The 23,308-nt window shown below is 40.9% G+C and overlaps 2 protein-coding genes across 5 annotated transcripts in view; one reads left to right on the top strand and one right to left on the bottom strand.

The window, feature by feature from the left end:
* The first annotated feature begins 190 nt into the window (after window positions 1-190).
* Window positions 191-12,645, top strand: ZSCAN29 (zinc finger and SCAN domain containing 29). The gene is made up of 6 exons (XM_004609610.2): window positions 191-327; window positions 749-1,171; window positions 1,609-1,813; window positions 4,249-4,929; window positions 8,484-8,966; window positions 11,768-12,645. Exons 2-6 carry the CDS (start codon window positions 857-859, stop codon window positions 12,634-12,636), a joined length of 2,553 nt encoding a protein of 850 aa, XP_004609667.2. The 5' UTR covers window positions 191-327; window positions 749-856; the 3' UTR covers window positions 12,637-12,645.
* A 62-nt stretch (window positions 12,646-12,707) lies between these two features.
* Window positions 12,708-23,308, bottom strand: part of ADAL (adenosine deaminase like) — a 30,685-nt gene continuing 20,084 nt past the window's right edge. For 2 of the 4 annotated variants that reach the window (XM_055130659.1, XM_055130658.1), the window contains exons 9-11: window positions 21,606-21,744; window positions 18,930-19,030; window positions 12,708-17,498 (exon numbers count right to left, since the gene is read on the bottom strand). In XM_055130659.1, coding sequence (XP_054986634.1) covers window positions 17,304-17,498; window positions 18,930-19,030; window positions 21,606-21,744 — 435 coding nt within the window. In that variant the 3' untranslated portion in view covers window positions 12,708-17,303. The remainder of the gene's footprint in view (window positions 17,499-18,929; window positions 19,031-21,605; window positions 21,745-23,308) is intronic. The other 2 variants (XM_055130661.1, XM_055130660.1) reach the window with 2 other exon arrangements.

Here is a 23,308-nt window from a genome sequence, read left to right as displayed (position 1 = left end):
GGTTGCCCCCGGACGCTTTCGTCCTCTCGGAGGTCTCTGGAGGGACTGCCAGACAGCCCAGAGAGTGACCTGGCCGAAGGGAGCGAAGACAAAGAGGCCGGAACCCCGCAGCCGCCGCTTCTTGAGCTGAGCCACCCTGGCCTCGGGAGATTCCTGACAGTGTTCCCTCAGACTCCGTCTCCGCCAACTTAGCGCGATTCTTCCCACGTCCGCGAGGCCCTCGCGTTAGGAGCCAAAGCCAACTTGCCCCGATGCGCAGACTTCCAGTCAGGAGTTCCCGAATGTCTGCCGTGTGATTCTTTCCGCTCCGAGGGAAACCAAGATCCAGTATGCAGTGCTTGCTTTTTGCCAGGGGTGGGCATTGGGAGTGCTGGTGTTGGGGGGCGAGGGGGTAGGGGAGACACGGAGGACCTGGGGGAGCTAGCTGCGCAGATTTTTGTTGCCTTCAGCCTGGTGGGGACCCCTCTGTCTTAGTCGTGCTGCCCAGGTTTCCAGTTTGGTTCGAACTCTTTATGATCAGGGGAGCTAAAAGGGATCGGATTATGGGCCGGGGGCAGTAGAAGAACAGACCGTATTTATATTCTCTGCTGCTTTTTAGCCTGTCCTGGAAGTCATTCCATAAGTGCAGCTTTCAAAGACGTCTCTCATGTCCTGACGTTGGTGTCAAACAGATGGGAAGTCAGGGCAGCTCTGGCAGCACTTTAGACTGATGAGTATAGTTGTGATGGTGTTATCTCTCTCTCCTTAGGAGGAAACTCTTCCCGAGAGAGACTCATCTGCCGGATGTTCTTGAAGAGCATGGGAAGATAGGTGTAAACCCTAATCCTAATAAGACCAGACTTTCTCGCTGTGAACGATGGCTAAACCCACCCTGAGAGGGAATGGCGCTAACTGTGAGACCTTTCGGCAGCGCTTCAGGAGGCTTCATTACCAGGAGGTAGCTGGACCCCGAGAAGCTTTCAGCCACCTCTGGGAACTTTGCTGTCGGTGGCTGAGGCCCGAGGTGCACACCAAGGAGCAGATTGTTGAATTGCTGGTGCTAGAACAGTTCCTGACCATCTTACCAGGGAAGATCCAGAATTGGGTGCAGGAGCAGCGTCCAGAAAATGGAGAGGAGGCAGTGGCTCTGGTGGAAGATTTAGAGAGAGAACCTGGAAGACCTGGACATTCGGTGAGAAGGGTGGGGGAATTCATAAGTGTGTAATGGGGATAGAGGATAAAGGCCAAGTTCAGGTATAGACAGGTTTAAAGAGGGGCACAGTTTCCCTTGGTTGATGCTTATACTTCTGGTCCTGAGACAGGTAACTTTTTCAGATACAGCTTATCTGGAGATGCTACCTGGGTGTATCTTTGCTCCCCTATTAAGAGTTTTCAGAATTTAGGTATTTTTTTTTTTTAATTTTCAAAGTAGGGAAGAAAAGGAATTATTTCTTAGTCTCTGGGTTGCATTTCAGCTGTTCTAAAGACCCTTGCTTCCTGTAATTTCCCCCCCCCCACACCACCACCCAGCTATGACAGAAGGGTATGATCTTTTTGGGGGTATTAATCTCCTCTGGGAATGCCCCTCATTATGACTTTGCAGTGACAACTAATGGGGGTTGTTTCTAGGTCAAAGTCTCTGTGAAGGGGCAGGAAGTTCGCTTGGAGAAGATGACACCCCTGAAATCATCACGAGAGTTATTAAGTATTCAGCAGGAGTCAGTGGAGCCCCAGCCCAGGGGAGTACACAAGAAAGAGAGGGCAAGAAGCCCAGACCTGGGACCACAGGAGCAGATGAACCCAAAGGAGAAGCTCAGAACTTGTCAAAGGAGCGGTGAGGAGTAGATTCATATGGGAGGACAGGATGCCATTCAAAGTTGGGAAATAGGGTTGGGAATAGTGAGTGGGGAAAGGATTATCAGGAGTGAGTGGAATTTGTAGAATATGGGATTTCTTGGATTCCTCCTAGAGGCGTGCAGTTAAGCCTCTTACTGTAGTGTTCTATTTCTCTTTTAATAAGTGCCAAAGGTTTCCTTGCTTGTTTTTTCAGAATTTAGAACTATTTTATTTCTCCTATAATGACACTAGAAAGGTATTTTCTAGATGCAGATGCTTTTCTGTCCTTTTTTTTTTCTGGTGGGAGGGGGGAAGCATACCTGGTGGTACTCAGTGCTTACTTCTGGCTCTGTGCTCAGGGATCACTCCTGGTGAGCTTTGGGACCATATGAGCTGCTGGGGATTGAACTTGGGTCAGGTGCAAGGCAAGTGCCTTACCCACTGTACTATCTCTCCTGTCCCTCTTTTCTATTCTTGAAGGCACATCTTCCTTTAAGTTACTGCCTTTCTCCAAGTTAAACTTTTCTTTTTTAACTTTTTGGGCTATACCTGGTAGTACTCATGAGCTACTCCTGGTGGTGCTCAGAGGTCAGGGATTGAACCCTTGGCTGCAGCATGCAAAGCAAATGCTCCCTGGCCCTAAACTTTAATACCAAGCTCTTCCCTTAAAGCTACATTCTTCAGATCTACTCATTTTCCAAGTCTCCCTTGGAAACTTAAAAGTTCTCCAAATAATAGTTTTAATTTTAGAGAACTAATTATATATATCCTCCCCGTGAGTTAATAGGTTGAGACAGTAAGAATATTGCTTCAGAATTTCACTGCATCTTCTTTCAGTATAACTCAGTTGATGATTATTGTTCTTCTGGTCACTCCCAGAACTTGTAGCTTTCCCCATTCTCATTGTATTTGTGCATGGTGCTTAAATTCTTGCACAAGTCTGTAGAACTTGTTTTTCTTGTTTGCATTATATTATATATATACATATATATGTGTGTATATATATGTATATATATATATATATTTTAGATCTACTCTTAGCAACTTTCAAATATGCAACCATTTTTTTTTTTTTTTTTTTGCTTTTTGGGTCACACCCGGCGATGCACAGGGATTACTCCTGGCTGTGCACTCAGGAACCACCCCTGGCGGTGCTCGGGGGACCATATGGGATGCTGGGATTTGAACCCGGGTCGGCCGCGTGCAAGGCAAACGCCCTACCCACTGTGCTATCACTCCAGCCCCCTCATGATTTATTTTTTTAACTAAAAGTTAGTACCTTTTGCAGTGAATTTGGTAATGGTCTATATTTATTTAGATACTCAGATACAGTCTCTTAACCCCACAGACAGACTTGCAGTGTTTGAATACTTATGTACTTTTCACCTTGCAGAAAATTCTGCAATAAGAAAAAGTGCTTATTCTCAAAGAACTTATAATATGACTGAGGACATAATAAAAAACTATGAACTGAACTGAATTGAAAAATGTCAAACAACTACTTGATAATGCAATGGGTGGCACAGTAGGAGTCTGGCAGAATGGGAGATGAGTGAGGCTGTTGGGAAGATTTCATGAGGGGCACTGAGAAACTTTTTGAAGGATGGGTTAAATTTGGATGAAGGAAGAACTGAAGGCACAGAGCAGTGAATAATAGTACACTGTGTTTTAAAAAGAAGAACCTACACTGTATGGACAGTGCCTGATGGACATTTTATTAAGGCTCAGTGTGAGGTGAGTAGACCAAAGTGGAGTGTTAGCAGCATTGGTGACTATGCCCTTCCCAATGTGAGAAGAAATTAAGTATCAAATGAAAAAAAATTTGGGGGGGGCCACAATTGATGGTTCTGTGCCCTGGGTGAGCTTAGGGATCATTCCTGGTGGTACTGGGAGACCATATGGAGTGCCAGGGACTGAACTCAGGTTGGCTGCATGCAAGGCAGACACCCTACCCAGTGTACTATTGCTCAGGCCTTCAACTTAAATGTAGAAATGAAGGATACACGAAAGGGAAGCCTTTAAAATTGTTGACTGAAATGAAAAGGATGTGAATGAGTTGAAGATAATCTCTGCTCCCCTCTCCTTGAAATCCCTGTGAGTTTAATTCTTTAGTAATAAGTGGAGGATATAGGACACAGGAGGTAGGTGACTTCCCAGCAGTGCCACAACTTACAGCTGGTCAGGTGGCCTCAGAGTAACTAGGAACAGATATATGCACTTTACACACAACAAAACCTTTTCCTCATTACCTTGCTCTGGAAAGTAACTATTTTTTTAGGTTTTATTTTCCCCACTTTCTTCAACCCAATGAACTTCCTAAAAACATTTTCTTACTTGCTTTATAAACCTAATGGATAAAAAAGGCAGGTATGAACTCAGAGATGTTTTTAAAGACCAGTCCAAACTATATTTTGTTTACTTTCCTACAAGCAGGATTTCCATTTCCTAAATCCGGTATGGTCTCCAGGTTGGAGCAAGGACAGCCATGGATCCCAGATAAGGAGAAGGAACTGCAAGCCACAGGAGATAAACAAAAGCATGCTGATTTGTTATCATCCAGGAAAGAGAGAAAAAACTGGGTGGAACAGGATCACCGGGCCTTTGAGGATGAAAAGGTGGCAGGTGTACATTGGGGTTATGAAGAGACGAGAACTCTACTCGCAATTCTCAGTCAGACTGAGTTTTATGAGGCTCTCCGAAACTGTCATCGAAACAGCCAAGTGTATGGGGCTGTGGCTGAGCGGCTGCGGAAATATGGCTTTCTCCGGACCCTAGAACAATGCCGGACCAAGTTCAAAGGTCTCCAAAAGAGCTATCGAAAAGTTAAGAATGGACACCCACCTGAGACATGCCCCTTCTTTGAAGACATGGAAGCCCTGATGAGTGCTCAGGTCATTGCTTTGCCCAGCAATGGCCTTGAGGAGGCAGTGTCTCACTCTGGCCTGGTGGGCAGTGACACTGAGAGAGAAGAGCCAGGGCAAGGGGACTGGCAGCATGATGAGAGAGCAGAAGAGACCACTGCTGAGGAGTCTGACAGTGATGAAATGGGCCAGGAGGTTACGCCTAAGGACCCCAACAACTCAACTGCCTCTGTCGTTTTTCGAAGCCCAAGTGGTAAGATTTTCTTGTTGGGATTTTGGAATTATATTTGAGGCAGAATTGAATTGGACATAATAGGAAGCTTAACATCAACTTTCAGTAACACGTGACTTAGACATAGGTTGCTGTTGCTGTCGCCCCGTTGTTTATCAATTTGCTCGAGCGGGCACCAGTAACATCTCCATTGTGAGACTTGTTGTTACTGTTTTTGGCATATTGAATACGCCACGGGTAGCTTGCCAGGCTCTGCCATGTGAACGGGATACTCTCGGTAGCTTGCCAGGCTCTCCGAGAGGGATGGAGGAATCAAACCTGGTCGGCCGCATCCAAGGCAAATGCCCTACCCGCTGTGCTGTCGCTCCAGTCCTATCAATTATGTGTGGCAACTATCAATTATGTATACCAATTATGTATATTTTATTCCATTTTTTAAAAAATCAGATGAGTAAGTAAAAGAATAATTTTAGGTACTTATAATACACTCAGATAATAAAAGTCCTATGAAGGATTCTCATGCTTTCACTTCTTTAATAGATTTTTCTCCTGATTTCCCTGAAAAATCATAAATTCATTGAGAAAAATATTTGGGAGAACCAATTATATGATCATGGTGCTTTATTTTCTTACTCTCCCCAATCTCAAAGTCAGATTATGTGTATTTCTTTTTTCTTAGAATATATAGGGAAAGATTGTAAAGATTGCAAAGTTGGGAAGACATTTTGTCTCCTCTTTGAGATTTGCAGCATAAGTTAGCATTTTACCAGGACCAAGAAGTTCTGCAGCAAGAAACTTAGTTTAACAACCCTATGCTGAAATATTATTTTTGTAAAGAAACTTTTTAAAAAAGTATCTTATTATTGTCGATAGAATCTGTTCAACTATATTATGAAAAGAACACCAAAACATGGGTCAGAAGACTACCAAAAATGAATGACTTTGGAGACCTCTCTAGCCATGTCCAAGTATTTTTCTTTAACTGTAAAATGGGACTTGTTATCAGGACAACATCCTTGTAACATTGCATTTCCACTGCCAACAGTGATTGTTTTCTTCCTTTTAAAATTATCTGTGTGAGGTTACTTTAGTTTTGTTCTGATCTTTTAGTTTTCCTTTTCCTTCCTTTTTTTCATTCATTAATCTCCACCTTTTTTTTTTTTCTAAGAAAACAAATCACAAATGTGGATCATGCTAGCGGCTGCTTCCCATCCCAGCCCCATATTTTTCCAGTGCTGATTCTGTCTCCCAGTTTTTTTTTCTCTTCTCCTTTATTTGAATTGAGAGAATAATGGAAGGATTATAATCTGCACCTGCCTCTCAAGTAGGAAAAGACTAGCTCCTTTTCCTCTTTCTTGGGTACTTTCAGGATTCAGACTGTAATCATCCTGACAAAGTGCTGCACAAGCCAGGGAGAAGGGAATCCTGCAGCATTTGCATGGGTTCAGGCATGAAGATTCTGTTTGCTGTTTCCTTCCTTCTTGACTTCTGCTAGTCCTTTTCAATTTAAGGATGAGTTGCATGATTACTAAATCCTTATTTTGTACCCTCTAGTCATTTGCTATTGCTGGGTTACAAAAAAAGGTCATAGGGATGAGACAACAATGAAATTCTGTGAGAGTCTGTTCTTGAGATTTTTCCCATTCTCAGGAAAACAGAAGAAACAGGGCTGATGAAAAAACAATTTTTAGAAAAGTTAAGGATGATAATCAGTTATTTTTTAGTTAGGATCAGTGTTGGAGAGTTCCCAGACCCAGTTTCCAGTGAGAGTTGTGTGTGGAGACTCCCCATGCCAACAAGCAATTTTTAAAAGTTTTTTTGGGGGGCCACACCCATCAGTGGTCAGGGCTTACAGCCAGGTTGTATTACCTTACCTGCTGTACTACCTCTCTGGCCCCACTGACAAGTAGTTCTTAACACCATCAGGATATCTGATAATTCAGCTCAATTCTGATATTAACCTGAAGCTAGCATCAGAGTCCACATTTTAAGGGCTCAATCTTCCAAGACCACCCTCTTTAAATACTAGTTACAAACTCCATACAGTTCCTTGTGCTGCTAACTGGCAGATCAGACTGATCAGAGGTACTACAATTTCCTCCTGACTTTGGGTTTCAGTTATGAGCCCATAAGATTCTCTATGCTTCTGATGACTGGTTATAGATCAGAGGTTCCCAGTATACTCTCCCAAGTTTAATTAATTTGCTATAACAGCACACAGAACTTGGGAAACCTGTTTTTCACTAGATTGGTGGTCTTCAGTCACAGACTGGTATGAGTTCACAGGTGTAGAAAGGTTGAAAACCACTGGTCTGCCACCTTGGCTACATCTACCTGTTCATGACCAGTATGCAGGACAGGTGCTATTCTGTAGGTGTAAAATGGTTGAAAAATGCTACACTAGATTTCTGACTAATTACAAAGAAATTTTAAGGATATGGAAGAGAGGCAAAGGGCAAGATCTTGGGGAAAAGACAGGGAGCTTCTATGCCTTCTATTTAGGTACATTATTCCCTCTAAGTCTCCATGTGTTCATTCCAGAAACACTTTGAAGCCTCCTGTTGGGTGTTCATGGAGATTTCACTTACTAATCTAAGAAGAGACACCCTGGCTGGCTAATAGTACAGAGGTTAACTCTGATGCTAGCACATACTACTGGTAACTAATGCTTGGCTATGGCTTAATTAATACAGATTGCAGCCCTGCAGTCAATGTGTTTTAAGGCTCTTGTCTTGCATGAAGCTGACTCTGGTTTCAATTTCCTGGCACCACATAAAATCACCAGAGCAGTGCCAGGAGTGATCTCTGAGCATAGAGCCAGGATGAAGCCCTGAGCATAGCCAGGTGTGGCACCCAAAACAAAAGAAAATTTATCACTAACACCTAAGGAAATTCTAAATGTATTTATTTCTCTAAATGACACCACCACAGTTAGAATTTCAGAAAAACCAGCAGGATGGAGATTTTTTTTTTTTCTTTTTGGGTCACACTCGGCAATGCACAGGGGTCACTCCTGGCTCTGCACTCAGAAATTACCCCTGGCGGTTCTCAGGGAACCATATGGGATGCTGGGAATCGAACCCGGGTCAGCTGCATGCAAGGCAAACACCCTACCTGCTGTGCTATGGCTCCAGCCCCCTGGAGATTCTTTATATTTATTCCAGTATACATAGTAATTGCTTTAGAAATCAGATAGCATGGCCTCTTTTTTGGAGGGAGGGGGGTTGGGCCACACCTGGCTTTCCTCAAAAATCACTCCTGGTTGGGCTTGGGAATGTCAGGGATTGGAATCCGGGTCAGCGGCATACAAGGCAAGTGCCTAACCTGCTGTACTATCTCTCTGGCCCTTTAATATTGTTAAACAAAATGTCAGAGTAAAGGTCTCTGTAAAACTGGTACAGGACATAGATAAAATATTCTGTAGTTAGTGTAGATTTTGGAAAGATGAAGTATTTTTACTCTTTTTCAGGAACCCAAATTTTAGGTGATTTATCATGGTGTAGCTGATAGGTCTGAGGAGTTGAAGGTCTAAAACACTGGATTAAGTGGTGCTGAAATTTTTCTTCTGGTGGCAGGTGTACACTGGGGCTATGAAGAGACCAAGACTTACCTTGCAATTCTTAGTGAAACTCAGTTTTATGAAGCCCTCCAGAACTGTCACCGCAACAGCCAATTGTATGGAGCAGTGGCTGAGCGGTTATGGGAATATGGCTTCCTTAGGACACCAGAGCAGTGTCGGACAAAATTTAAAAGTCTACAGACTAGCTATCGGAAAGTCAAGAATGGCCAAACATTAGAAACCTGTCCCTTCTATGAAGAGATGGATGCTTTGGTAAGTGCCAGGGTTGTTGTCCCACCTGCTGATGGCCAAGAAGAGAAAGCTTCTTGCCTCATCCAGGCCAGTGACATTGATGTTGAGAAGCAAGCTGAGGATGCAGAAGAGATCGAAGAAGAAGATTCTGATGATGATGATGACGAAGACGATGATGAGGATACTGAGCTACCACCCCCAGAGGCTGTTAGGAACCGTGCTCCAGTCTTATTCCAGAGCCCCAGTGGTAAGATCCTTTTTGTCTTAAAAAGCAAAGGAGGCAGTAGAATTTAGGAGAAAATCATAAGTTTGAAAACAAGGACTCCTATGCCTGGCTCGCATAGGTTCTTGAAATTGCCTTATCTCTTCCCTGTTAACTATCTACCAAAATGGCTCTTATGGGAGATAAATTATTCATGTGACTTGCCTCTTCATAATTGCAAACTTTGTAAATCTGCTATCATCATGTGAAAGCTTGAGATCTCAGGCAATTTACTGAGAAGGAAATCTGGAAGCTAGCTTTTTCTTTGGGGGGGGGCAGGGAGGCGGGAAGGCATAGTGGCACCCAATGGTGCTTAGGGCTTACTCTTAGCTTTGCATTCATGGAATCCTCCTGGTATTGCTGGGGTTCCACATGTGGAGCCAGGAATGGAACCCTAGATGGCTGCATGCAATGCAAGTGCCTTACCCACTGTACTCTTTCTCCATTCTGCAAGCTAACATTTCTTAAGCTGCATGATATATGCCCATAACAGGACGTAGTTGATTTCAAAAGGTCATTCATTCTCACGTTTTCCCTTCTAGCTTCAGATTGTATACTAACTGTATAACTGCTTTATTCACATGTGAAAATGAAAGAATCTTTTCATCTTCTGACATACATTTGCATATCTGAAGTTTTTAGAGAATTGACCCTTTGACTCTTAGCTGCTATGTTGAAAAAAATAAAAGCAAAACATAGCTTCACTGTGGTTTTCCTTCTCATCGGAAGAGTTCTAATTTTAGTCAAACGTATATGCATATGAACCTGGGCTCTATACAAGTTATTACCTTAGAGTAAGTCACTTAACCATGTAAATTTGCTTACATAGTGAGACCTACTTACATTGTAGGCTGATGTGAATGAACTAGTGGTGAAGAACCTAGCACAATGCCTAGGGACATATTAAGTATTTAGTATTAGTTTTCTTTCCAAAAGTTCTGCAAGTCAGTATTCTTCAAGGATATTCCATGGACTATAGAGTCTATGGAGTATTCCTTTGTTCTACTAGAAAATGCTGTTCTCTAGTGTTTTGGGAAATGGCAAAATTTGATCCTTTTGAGACTCATAATATATACTTATATTATTTAAATTTCTGAAATTTCATTTAGTTTCATTTAGTTAAAGGAATCTATTTCTAGGGGCATTTCATAAGACTAACCACTGGGTAGAAATCTGCCTTTGAGGAGGAGTATATAGGTATATACTTATCATTCTTTTGTAATCAGATTTACTTTTGGGAATCCAGAGTCCAAAGTTTAATCTGAAATATCTCAAATTCAACAGATTCATAGAAAATTAAGAAGTTTCAGTCTAGACCCAGAAGAACCTAATATCTGGTTCTTAGGAAAGTATTAAAGGTAGAGAGAGAGAAAGGGGAGAGAGAAGAAAACTGGGGACATTGGTGGTGAGAAATGTAGACTGGTGAAAGGATGGGTGTTGGAACATTATATAACTGAAACCCAATCATGAACAACCTTGTAACTGTAACTCACTGATTCAATAAACTTTTTTAAAAAGGCATATATATATGCCTTTTATATATATATATATGTATAGGGGAAGCTTAGGTTGAACATTAAAATAGTATTTTGGAACATTTATAATTACTTTTCCACAGGCAAAGAGAATGTTTTAGAGGGATACTTCCTAGTAAGGTTTATCTCTAACAGAAGAATTTTTTATTCCTTGAAAAACATTATGTACTTTTCTACCCTGTGTGAGGGGTTTGGGCCACACCATGTAGTGCTCAAGAGCTCTTCCTGGATGTGTTTAAGTGCAAGCCCTGACAGGTTCAGGTACCGTATGTGGTGCCAGAGATCGAACCCAGGTCCATCGCATTGAGGGCGTGTACCTTACCTGCTGTCCTCTCTCTCTGTCCCTCTCTAACCTGTGTTTTTTGTTCTCAACATTTATTGGGATATGAGGGGGAAGGAATTCTTCAGGTGTTTTAGATATAAAACTTTCTCTGCCTGAGTATTCCTATCTAATCCTTTCAATTACTAGCAAAGGACACAAACTAGAATACTATGATAGATCTGAAATGAGGTAAAAATACAGCATCAGAAAGTGTCTTATTACCCTCAAAGCATGGCGATAGTCTTTAAATTGGTAAGTTTTCTTCATTATACTGAAAGGGTTTTTTGAAGATCCTAGGTATCCAGGAAAAGAATATATTAATCAGCTCCTATGTAGATAGGAAGCATGTGATAGGTTACCAAATAGGTAAGTGAACTACTGGATTTCTTTTTTTTTTTCCTTTTTTGGTGAAGCAGGTACTTTTTGTTGATACTTATTTGGAAAGATGTGATGGGAGAGGGAGGGAAAAGCATATATTTGAGAATTGGAGAAGTATACAGGCTTCTCCAGAGTGGAAATAAGCAAGCAAAGAAACAGAGACAAACAAGTGAGGTACATGTTCAATCTCTTAGTCGATGTTCAAGTTCATCAACAGGGACTTGACAAGTAAGCAAACATTAGAATTTTAATAGATTGTAGTTAGAGATCTAGAGCTCTTTAATTTTTTATGTTTAAGCATTTAATGTGATCTTTGTTTTAGCTAAAACATAGAAGTAAGGAAATAGATAATTTTGTTTTGTTTGGCGGGGTCACATCTGGTGGTATTTGAGAATTATTTCCAGCTCTGTGCTCAGAGGTTCTCCTAGTGGTACTCCAGGAGATCATGCAGTGCTGGCCCTTTAGCCCTGCTTGCAAAGCACACATGCAGTCCACTGAGTTATTCCCTAGTCTAGAAATAAATAATTTTAAAAAGTCTATTCTCTTACCAGGTTTTGAGGCTGGATTTGAAAATGAAGTGAATCTAAAACGGGATATTTCTGAAGAAGTACAGTTACATAGAACATTGCTTGCAAGATCAGAAAGGAAAATTTCCCGGCGTCTTAACCAGGGTAGAAGAAGTGAGAGTGAATACAGATCAGGAAGACAGTGGGAAAAAACTCCAGGGGAAAGAAGAGGAAAACCAACACTCCCAGAGAGGAACTTAGGTAAAGTTATTAGTCATCAAAGACCTTACTCAGGAGAAAGACCCTACAAGTATCTGAGACATGGCAAAAGCTTTGGTCCTAATTCCCACCTTATGAATCAGATATCCCATCAAGTGGAAAATCCATATAAATGTGCCGACTGTGGAAAAAGCTTCAGTTGGAGTGCGCGCCTCATTAGACACCGAAGAATCCATACTGGAGAAAAACCTTATAAGTGTCTTGATTGTGGGAAAAGTTTCCGTGACAGCTCAAACTTCATCACCCACAGGAGGATCCACACAGGAGAGAAACCATATCAGTGTGGTGAGTGTGGAAAACGTTTCAATCAAAGCTCAAGTCTTATAATTCACCAGAGAACCCACACAGGAGAAAAGCCCTATCAATGTGAAGAATGTGGAAAAAGCTTCAATAACAGTTCTCATTTCAGTGCACATCGGAGGATCCACACTGGAGAGAAACCCCATGTATGTACCGACTGTGGAAAGAGTTTCAGTAAGAGTTCTGACTTACGTGCCCATCATAGAACCCACACAGGTGAGAAACCTTATGGGTGTCGTGATTGTGGCAAGTGCTTCAGTAAAAGCTCTGTTCTGAATAAGCACCGAGAAATTCATACACGAGAAAAGCTGCTTTCACAACCAGCACCCAAGTAAGCCCCTGAGGTTCTTTAAAGAAAAGAGCTTCAATAAATGTATGTCTGGAAGTCTTCTTATAGTGAGATGTACCTCCTATACTGTGCCTAACTAGCATTAGTAAAATCTTTAGGATGCACCCCACTGTTAGTTTGTTTCTTCTGGATCTAGATTTAATTTTACAAGGCAGTCTTAAGAAAGAAAGGAAGATTTCAGTCCTTTTTTTGGGTCTACATCTGAATGGATAGTGTCTATGTTTTTCCCTTAACAGAGAAGACATTTTTGTAGATCCCAAGAGCTTGATATGAACTCTTTCCAATGATTCAGCTGTATATTGAATAGAAAAACCTATTACCTGCATTTATTGAACGGGTATATTTTCAACAATGTAAATGCACAACAGTGAATCTTCCTGTTCACTTCAGTCTTTGCTCAGAATGATATGTGTTGTTGCAGACTTTAAGGGTGTGTGTGTGGGGGGGGGGGCTGAGGGCCCATACCTGGCGGTGCTCAGGGCTTATTCCTGGCTCTTGGCTCAGGGATCACTCCTGGCAGGCTCAGGGGATCATATGGGATGCAGGGATTGAGCCTGGGTTGGCCGCATGCAAGGTAAGCCCCTTATCCACTATACCATCACTCTGGCCTCCACTGCAAACTTTTAATTTACTGTAAAAGAGAGTTTAAATGTTTGTCTTGTTTCTCATCTGTGGACATATCACCCAGAACCTAGGTGTAAACTATGGGAAAACCATGTAAACTAGGTTTAAACTAGGTTTACATGGTTTTGAGATATGACCCTGAACTTCTTAGTTTCTTCCAAACCTGGAGTTTGGGAATATACAACTACACTTAGAGCATCTAGTTTAATTTTCTTAGGTGTTTTTAATTTTTTTCCAGAAGGGGTGGGGCTGGGGGCTACTCCTGATTCTGTGCTTAGGGAAACATGGTGTCAGAAATTGAATCATGGTTGGCCATACGCAAGACAAGCATCTTAACCCCTACTGGCTCTCCAGCCTCTTGAATTTTCTTTCTCTTTATCTCTCTCTCTCTCTTTTTTTTTGGCCTATCTTATCTCAGTTTTATCTGTCTCTTATGGCCCAGAAGCCTAGAAAATAAGCCAGCTGAATATGGTGACAGGAAAAGCATCTAAAGCTCTAAAAAGAGGAAATCTATACACTCCAAAGTCACGTATTATCTACCTTGTATAGTATTAACCTACAATGAGCAATTGCTACTGCCGCATTCCAGTGAACTGGGAAAACATTACATTGTGCCAATAATTCTTTACCCTAAGGGCAAAGAGGACAACATATTCAGTTCAGTGGAATTGCCAATACCCATGCATATATTGCACATACTCAACTTTATACATCTATTTTATAATTTTTTATCTGTTTTGGCCACAGCAATGCTTAGAGGTATCTCCTGGGTCTGCACTCAAGAATCATTCCTGGTGGTGCTCAGGGGACCATATGGGATGCCAGGAATTGGACCTGGGTCAAGGCAAGCACCCTACCCACTGTACTATCTCTCTGTCCCTGTATACATCTATTTTTAAAGCACCTCCTTAAATACATTCTGATCTTTATAATCAAGTATTATTGAATTATAGCTATAATTATTTCTAGTAGTGTGATAAGCCCTGTATAGCACAAGTTAAACTGTTCTGTCTCTATAAAACAGATGGCACAGATGTGGACAAATTATAAATGCACATGTATAGTTGCAACAGTTTTAGAAAAATCTATCAAACATAGTTGTAAGATGATAAGTTGTTAAGGTATATTGGAATTGCTAAAAGAAAAAACTTGGTGAAGCAGGATGGGTTCAAAGGAGTAAAGGTTAAGAAACCTTCAGTTTGAGAAGGCCTGGAGCAATAGCACAGCGGATAGGACGTTTGCCTTGCTCTTGGCCAACACGGGTTTGATTCCTTCGTCCCTCTCAGAGAACCCGGCAAGCTACCGAGAGTATCCTGCCCGCATGGCAGAGCCTGGCAAGCTACCCGTGGCGTATTCGATATGCCAAAAACAGTAACAAGTCTTACGATGGAGACAATACTGATGCATGCTCGAGCAAATGGATGAGCAACTGGATGACAGTGACAGTGACTTTCTTTCAGTTTTAGAAAGTTCATATCCCCTTGAGTGTATACGAGATAAGGAAAAGAAGAGACGTGTTTTTTGAGATGAAAGAGAGGGCAAAAATAGACTATGTAATGAAAATTAAAGTTTAATTTTCCCCAGTGCTGACTGGGGAAAACTGAGCAATTTTAGGGGTCTAGCTTATATGAAATATGAAAGCCAGAAACTAGTATCTTGTAAAAAAGATACTTTGAAGGGTAGGTCAGAGGAAAGGTAAAATAAGAAAACAGCCAAGGCTAGGATTTGATATTTATATTTAACTAGAGTCCTGTGGCTAGAGTGAGATGTAGGAAAGTAGTGGGGAGAGGGAATATTCTATGATGTTGGATGAGAGATTAATTAGGGTTCTAGTGCTAAAGAATCCTAGTACAAAGAATCTCCTAACAGTAGAAATTATGGAGAGTTGGTATCTCAATTATGCTGCCTAAGCATATAGGAAATTACAAAGAACACCAATCTGAAACAGTGCCTTAGGATGGCTTAGGAAGATGCTATATTTTTCCAAAATGAGAAATTATTGTCTTTATGTATAGTTTTTTGGAAAAAGCATTTGTTGGGATATTAAAATAAAAATGTTTTATTCTTGCAACCAGTTCCATTTCTGTTAAGCTGAATAATGTTTATACCTTAATCTGCTTCTCAGGGATACCATATTAATAAAAGCTGTCTATAAAGTTGTATTTCTTCCTATTTCTTTGGGGAGGGGCAATTTACTGTGAGTATTCTTGTTTGAATCTTTGTATTCTAGCAGAGAAAAAAATGTGAATGAGGTGAGAGAGAAATTAAAATGAAAATCCTTCCTTGGTATTTGCATCTTTATTAAAACAAACCATTAGAATGCATTACAATTTGGCACAGAGAGTGAGTCTTATTTATTTAGCAGGAGCTCCCACATGTGATTTCAGTCAAATGGGCTGGTGGTTCAATGCAAGGGCCTGAGGATGTGATACTGCTGAGGCCCTGAGTTACTGGGGATACCTAGGCCACCCCAGGGGCCTTCAGTGCTACACCTGCAATGCTTGGGGGATCATGTGGTGCCAATAATCAAATCTAACCATTGTACTACCTCCTGGCTCCTCAGGCCTGCTTTAAGGGAACCAGGATCAGCTCCAATAGCCAAATAAAGAAGAGGAAAAGGGAAATTCCTAGAGGGGTGGGGAACCATTTTTTCTACCATGGACTATTTGAATATTTATATCACCATTCATGAACCATTCACTACGAGCAGACAGGCTACAAAGGGCAGCCAATGAGAAGCATACATATCTGCCTCATTATGTACCAGGGCCAGACCACATAATTTCTCAGGTCATATATGTTCCCTATCTCAGTAAAAACAGTTTATCTCACACTAGCTCACAAACCATTACTTATCAGCATGTCTGTCCAGTCTTGATAGAAGCAAAATAACAGCCTTCTAAAGTTCTTAGAGAAGAGAAACCAAGTCCACTGACTATACTCTTAGAGAACTATTATTATTATTATTTTTGCTTTTTTGGGTCACACCTGGCAATGTACAGGGGTTACTCCTGTCTCATGCACTCAGGAATTACTCCTGGCAGTGCTCAGGGGACCATATGGGATGCTGGGAATCGAACCTGGGTCGGCCATGTAGAAGGCAAATGCCCTACCTGCTGTGCTATCACTCCAGCCCCTCTTAGAGAACTCCTAAGGCCTCAGATTAGGTTGGGTGTGCAGCAAAAGAATGTATTAGGAGGAGCTGGATAATCAATATTCTAATCAGTTGTAATATGTTCTCATTGTTGCTGCCACTTCTTTTACTATAATCTGAATATAGACTTGTCAAATCTTCAAAAATCATTTTTATGATGACCAGATAGGGAAGAAAAGAGAAGTTTAGGATGGGATAATCCTAAACTTAAGTGTAGGATGGCTTTATTATGTAATTCAAGATCTAATATTAAAACTTTACTCCTATACATTCATAAAGCTATCTAGTGACACTCAGATCTCAAAAGTTTGTTTTTGTTTTGGGGCCAAACCCAAAGGACATTAACCCTCACTGCTATGGGTTATTAAAAAAAAGCAATATATGTAATACAGTCTACTATACATACTACATATGTAATGTATATGCATTATATATATAATACTGTATCTGTAATATAGCCTGAAGAAAACAGTTTTGGAGAATACTTAATTGAAGGGAGTCTGAAAGAACACAATGAACTATAGGAATGTCACAAATTAGAGAGCTTCCAAGTCCTTTCTTTCCTTATTTTCCCCAACTTATTTGAGCTAGTAATTCTAAAACTTTTTCTGCTGAAAACTACTTTAATTTTTTTTTCTGAATCAAACGGATGGGACTGCTCACTGGTCAATATCACCAGTGGACAGGATTTTGGTTATCAGAAACATTCTGACTTCCAGTTAGCAGCAAAAGGTGAGCTATGTAAAATTTCAGAGCGCACTAGTCAATTTAAGACACAATTGCCAAGCACCTTCTATGAGCAGGCGCTGGTGATGGAATATGGGCGGAAGATCCTGGTTGCAACCATATTTGCAAGTAGTTCACCTCCTTACAAGTTAAAAATATAACACTTTGGGCTTCAGGTGATTCCACTTCTTCCTCAGTTCAGACTTGGTGCCGTCAGAAGCAAAGATGTAGTTGATGGACTCATAAGACAAATCCCACAACTGGGGTTGGGTCAAATGAAATGTTTCAGCTGCCAGCTTATATTCTTGAGAAAGATTTGTTGCAAAAACACCCTTATCATCGGTCTGTCAATATAAGCAAAAGCATTTGAAAATGACAAAGTAAATTATTTTAAAAAGTCTTTGTTTATAATTGATTTTCCAATTTGCCAAACTTCCAAGAGTCTAAGCAGAGGTCTAAAAATTAGAGGAGTGGGGGGTAGGGGGGAGGTATACTGGGGCTCCTGGTGGTGGAAAATGTGCACTGGTGATGGGATGGGTGTTGAGCATTGTATAAACGGAGACTTAAGACTGAAAGCTCTGTAATTTTCCACATGGTGATTCAATTAAATAAATTAATAAAAATAAAAATAAAAATTATCCATGCAGGTCTATGAACAGACTTATTTATCCTTAAAAAACAAAGGCTGGGAAGATAGTTCAAAGGACTGAAGTGCATGCTTTGCATAAGGGATCTCTGGGTTTAACTGCATGGCTCCCTGAGTACTGTCAGGACCAGTCCCAAAGACAAGCCAAGAGTAGCTCTGCCAAAAGTAGCCCCTGTCAAAGCAAAGCACAAACACAAAAGCTCCTCAGCCATGGCTACATATTCAAATCACGTAGGGAGGTTTTAATACATAGCAGGGTGGCCCTGGACCTGATATGTCTGCATGGACCCCAAGCAGTATGGGGTGATACCCAGAACCACTAAGTCTAAGCAGCAGTGTGCTGCTGGACCCAAGCACTGCAGTGTCTTGCTTGGTCAGCGCCCAGGCCTCTTGAGCACTGTTAGGTTCAAAAGAAAAACATACCATGCCAAGGATTCACTTGAGGTAAAATAAAAATCCAGTGTAAAAGGATGAGTGCTAGGCAGAGTTTTGTCTGTCTGAAGTTTTAGTAAGTACATTTAAAGACAGTGTTTCCATAATAGTGAGTTTTGTTGAAATATTGAATGCAATCAAAGTGAAAGTAAAGTGAAATTTATTAGCTCACATGTGGGGGGGCTAAGGGTGGGGGGGCTAGGGGCTTGGGGGGGCTAGGGGTGTGGGGGTGTGGGGTGGAGCTATATTGTGATTCTTGGTGGTGGAATATGTGCACTGGTGAAGGGATGGGTGTTCGAGCATTGTATAACTGAGACTTAAACCTGAAAACTTCGTAACTTTCCAAATGGTGAAAAAAATTAAAAAAAAAAAAGACAGTGTTTCCTCCGGTGAACAATAATGCCTCTGGGAGATGCTGGAATAGTCCAGTGGGTGGTAATGGTAGATTTCAGTGAGGTACTGAATAATTTTTCTGAAAAGGGGTGGTAGGCCAAAAAAAAACTTTTCCCCATAGAGCTGAGTCTTTCATTCTGGTCCTTTGCATCCTCTTTTGCCCCAAATCCCTTCTTACACCTCTGCTTGGGAATGACACCTCTATTTGGGAATAACATTAAGGCATGCAAGGCAGTCAGTTCCCTAATGAACCTCTGATTTAATGTAAGTTGGGGACTGAAAAGAGCAAATATTTCACACTTACACAGATCACAGAAGGATGGCCAATGCTGTACCAGAATCCAAAATGATGCTGGTCATAAGATGGAACTGTCTGACTTTTAATGTTTGAGGTCAAACAGAGTTCTAGATTAAAAGAGGAAAAAGTACTCAGTGGATTCACATAGTGTTTACCAGGCAGATACATAAAAATTCATCTGAAAGAAATTTTCCCAAACTATACTAATTTCCAGTCGTTTGTTATTTTACAGAATTGACCTTTTGTTAGTTGTGAGACTTGCAATTAGTAAAACTGCAGAAAATGTATGTGAATTTCTGGCAGCAACTGACCCAGACAGGGAAGAACGAACATCTCCTTCAAGCCATGTACTTCTTTCTTTCTGTTTAGCAAAATGGAAAAGAAAGGAGAGTGTAATAAGCTAGTCACTCTGAAGAAGCAAAGAAATGTGTCATCACAAAAATTTTTGAAGGGGTGTTCCTTGTTCTTACATTGGAGGCTAAAATAAAAATAGGAAAACAGCAGCACTACCTGAGAGTAGTTGTATTAGAAGGAGTCATAAGCAAAAATGGGCTATTTCCATGGCTCAGAGAAAACATTGAAACTCTTTCAGACAGCCACCTATTACTGGTAAGCCCATCTTAAGAGGATGTCTTCATTAACAAATTTCTGTTTTGAAATACTATACCAGGCTCTCCAGTTGAGTAAAGTGACTTGACTGATGGTGTTGGCTGACTTGGGTGAGGCAGCCTCAACAGGGCCACTCAGTCCAAATGGATGGAAACTCAACCTGCCCCTTCCCTCTGCTGGGCCACTATACCAAGTAAAATCCCATGCAAGTGCTTTCTATCTTCTCTATTTTTATGGATATTTAAAAATGTCCTTAGTAATGGTGGTGGGAAATGTACACTGGTGAAGGGAAGGGTGTTAGAACGTTGTATGACTGAAACTGAATCATGTACAGCTTTCTAACTATGTACCTCACTGTGATTCAATTTAAATATATGTATATGTATATATATATAAACTAAGAATCTCCCCATCCCTCCCAAAATGTCCTTAGTTAAAACAAATAAACCTCACTCATTAGGAATTTCTAAAAACTCTATATAGTTTTTAGCAATATAAGCAATTTAGCAATTTTTATAATGAGTTATAAAAAACACATACCCGCATAAGTATTTTGACAAATTGGTAAATTTAGAAAAAAATTTTTTGGGGGGTGGGGAGTGGGGGATGCACTCCGAGCAATGCTCAGGGTTACTCCTGGCTCTGCACTCAGAAATTACGCCTGGCAGTGCTTTGGGATGCCGGGTATTGAACCTGGATCAGCCACATGCAAAACAAATGCCTTACCTGGTGTACTGTTGCTCCAGCCCCTCTAATTTGTAAATTCTACCCATTTGGTAGACTCAGTTTTAGCCAGGCACTTTTTTCCCTCTGTAGAAAGGCTTTCTCTTGTCTGTCTGGTCAAAAGTGATCAAAACACATATCTGTCCTTTATATTTTCTTCAAAGTCCCTAATGCTTCTCTTCTTACATATTTGTTTATGATCTTTCTTATTTGTACTAAAATAGTACAGGGCTGGAGCGATAGCACAGCGGGTAGGGCGTTTGCCTTGTACGCAGCCGACCAAGGTTCGATTCCTCCTCTGGCAAGCTACCGAGAGTATCTCGCCTGCACGGCGGAGCCTGGCAAGCTACCCGCGGTGTATTTAATATGCCAAAAACAGTAACAAGTCTCACAGTGGAGATGTGCTGCTTGAGAAAATTGATGAACAACGGGATGACAGTGACAGTGACTAAAATACAAGTCCCTTGAAAGAGAAACTCAATCTGTTTTATTTTCTATTGTATTCCCAGCAATTCAATCATTTCAGCAGTGACTAAACAGAGTAGGAAATTCATAAATATTTGTTAAATAAAAACAGCTCCAGTATACATCTGTAGACAATGGAATAATGGTAAGATGACAGATAAAAATCTACGGGTATTTTCTTTTTGTTGTTTTGGGACCATACCCAGCAATGCTCAGAGATTACTACTGTCTCTGAACTCAGGAATTATTCCTCGTGGTGCTCAGCAGACCATGTGGGATGTCAGGAATTGAGCCGAGGTTGGCCATGTGCAAGATAAGCGCCTTCCCTGCTCTACTATCTCTCTGGCCCTGATATTTTTCTATAATTCTTTTGTGTGTGAGTGTGAGTGTGTGTGTATGTGTGTGGGGGGGGGTACATTCAGTGGTAGCCAGAGGTTACTCATCTCTGCACTTAGGAATCACTCCTGGTGAGCTCTGGGGACCATATGGGATGTGGGGGATCAAACCCGGGTAGGTTGCGTGCAAGGCAAGTGCCCTACTCACTGTACAATCACTGTGGCCCTATAATTCTTAACTGTTACATGAAGATCAGACATTTTGTAATGCTGATCTTGTTTAAGTCATTCAAAATACATGATTACCCTATTCCTTTAATTCCAGGGGCTAGGTGAGCAAGACAGGTAAAGGCACTAGTGTCACCATCGAATGGAAACTAAAGCTTTGTTAACAAGTGAGGCTCAGAAAGCACATACAGTATGCAATTTTAATCTCTGAATGACATTTATCTCTTTATGCTTTACCTGTGAGTTATAAACCGGGGGTAGGGTGGGCTGGAGAAGAAAGGGACAGAGGATTATCTGGAAGATCTGAAGTCCTGAATCTTACCCAGTGGTATCCGGTGGTGCCTCACAAAGTCTACTAGATGCAGAGAATCTTCATCTGATGAATTGAGGAATGTCCCATGACCAATTCTGTCAGGAAGAAGATCCAGGAGTACTTGTGTTTCTTTTGTTTGGTTTGGAATCTCAAAAAGGAAAGATGAGACTATTACTCACTTCTTTCAGTGGTTCTTAAATGTACTTTTTTCTATAGCAAGTTATTTTGTTCCCTAAGAAAGTAACACATTCCAGAAAGCTGAATTACCCCTTCCCATTCACTTCTAATATGCATCACAATGGCAATAATAATTGTAAACTCAAAATAATAAAAACCAAAGATCTTATGCCTTTTTACAGAAATGCTCCCTTAAACCTCAGGAAAATCTTATACATTATTAAGATGAAGAGATTAAAGTCCAAAAGAAAAGCAATAAGGGGCCCAAAGAACAATTTAGAATGACCAGAATTATCCCTTGCATGTAGAGATCAAGAGTTCAATCCCTGGTGCTGCCACATGTATCAAATGTGATCCTATCAGCTCCACTTGTGACAGAGTCACAAGTCATTTCTGGCTGCAACACAGGTGTGGGTAAGCACAACACCAAAGAAGTGTGACTACAGAGTATGACTCCTGGCAAGAGCATGTGTGAACATTAAAGTAACCCCAGTGAACACTACAAGTAAGCATATACAGGAGCACAACTAAGACTGTGACCCCAGTGAGCATGTGTGCAAACATCACAACTAAAGGACTGTAATCCTCAAGTGAACACTGTGGCACAGTATACCAGCACTGCAGTCTGATCCTTGGTAAGCACAACTGAATGTGCGTACACCACACCCTGGTGTGTGTGCAACCCCAGTCACAGCAACAAAAGTGACAAAGGAAAGGTGTGTGTGAGGGGATAAGGGGGTATTAAAAACCTTGTCAAATTTTCTAAATTGTCCAGATTATCAAAAACGTAATGAGTTTTTTGTTGAAATATTGGATGTAATCAAAGTAAAGAGAAAGTAAAGTGAAATTTATCAGCTACACAGGCGGGGGTGGGGGGAAGTTTACTGTGGTTCTTGGTGGTGGAATATGTGCACTGGTGAAGGGATGGGTGTTTGAGCATTGTGTAACTGAGACTTAAGCCTGAAAGCTTTGTAACTTTCCACATGGTGATTCAATAAAAAAAATTTTTAATCAAAAAAATTAATAAAAGTCTCACATCTCTTTATGTATATATGTTGTTGTATATATGTATTCATACAATGAAGACCTGGGAAAACTGGCAAAACACAACATGACATTTCGAGATGAATGGCAACCTTAGATTTACAAGAGATTTCTTTAATTAAACAACCTAAATATTCTAATGGAATTTTGCCTTTAAAAAATTTTCCCGTGACACAAAAGACTGATATGCTGTGCTTAAAAAAAGCATCACTCAAATTAATAAGTGCCACTATTTTATACCTATACTTAAAATATTTGAGTTGAGAAGCCTAGCTGATAAGGCCGATCTAATATTTAAAAACAAGTTAGAAGGGTTGGGGTGATGGGGAATCCCAGACACTGTCGACAAGTTCCAAGGGCCAGACTCATTGTTGAGATTCAACTGCCAAATGTTACACTGTCTTCATTGATGTCTTTTTCTTTAGTTGAATAGTTTGTCAACCTCCCCCTTGATTTTCATGAGGTAGCCCAAGGTTGAGAGCATTAAGTCT

This window comes from Sorex araneus, chromosome 3 (genome assembly GCF_027595985.1).
Source record: "Sorex araneus isolate mSorAra2 chromosome 3, mSorAra2.pri, whole genome shotgun sequence".
Classification (NCBI taxonomy): Eukaryota; Metazoa; Chordata; class Mammalia; order Eulipotyphla; family Soricidae; genus Sorex; species Sorex araneus.
Note: the sequence above shows the minus strand (reverse complement) of the source record. Positions and strands in the feature narration are given on the sequence as shown.

What these genes read in the sequence shown, in the direction of transcription:
- ZSCAN29 (XM_004609610.2), top strand. Translation starts at nt 857, where the DNA reads ATGGCTAAACCCACCCTGAGAGGGAATGGCGCTAACTGTGAGACCTTT. An exon ending in CAGAACTTGTCAAAGGAGCG is followed by an intron (nt 1,814 to 4,248) that starts GTGAGGAGTAGA and finishes TCCTACAAGCAG; the next exon opens with GATTTCCATTTCCTAAATCC. An exon ending in CGTTTTTCGAAGCCCAAGTG is followed by an intron (nt 4,930 to 8,483) that starts GTAAGATTTTCT and finishes TTCTGGTGGCAG; the next exon opens with GTGTACACTGGGGCTATGAA.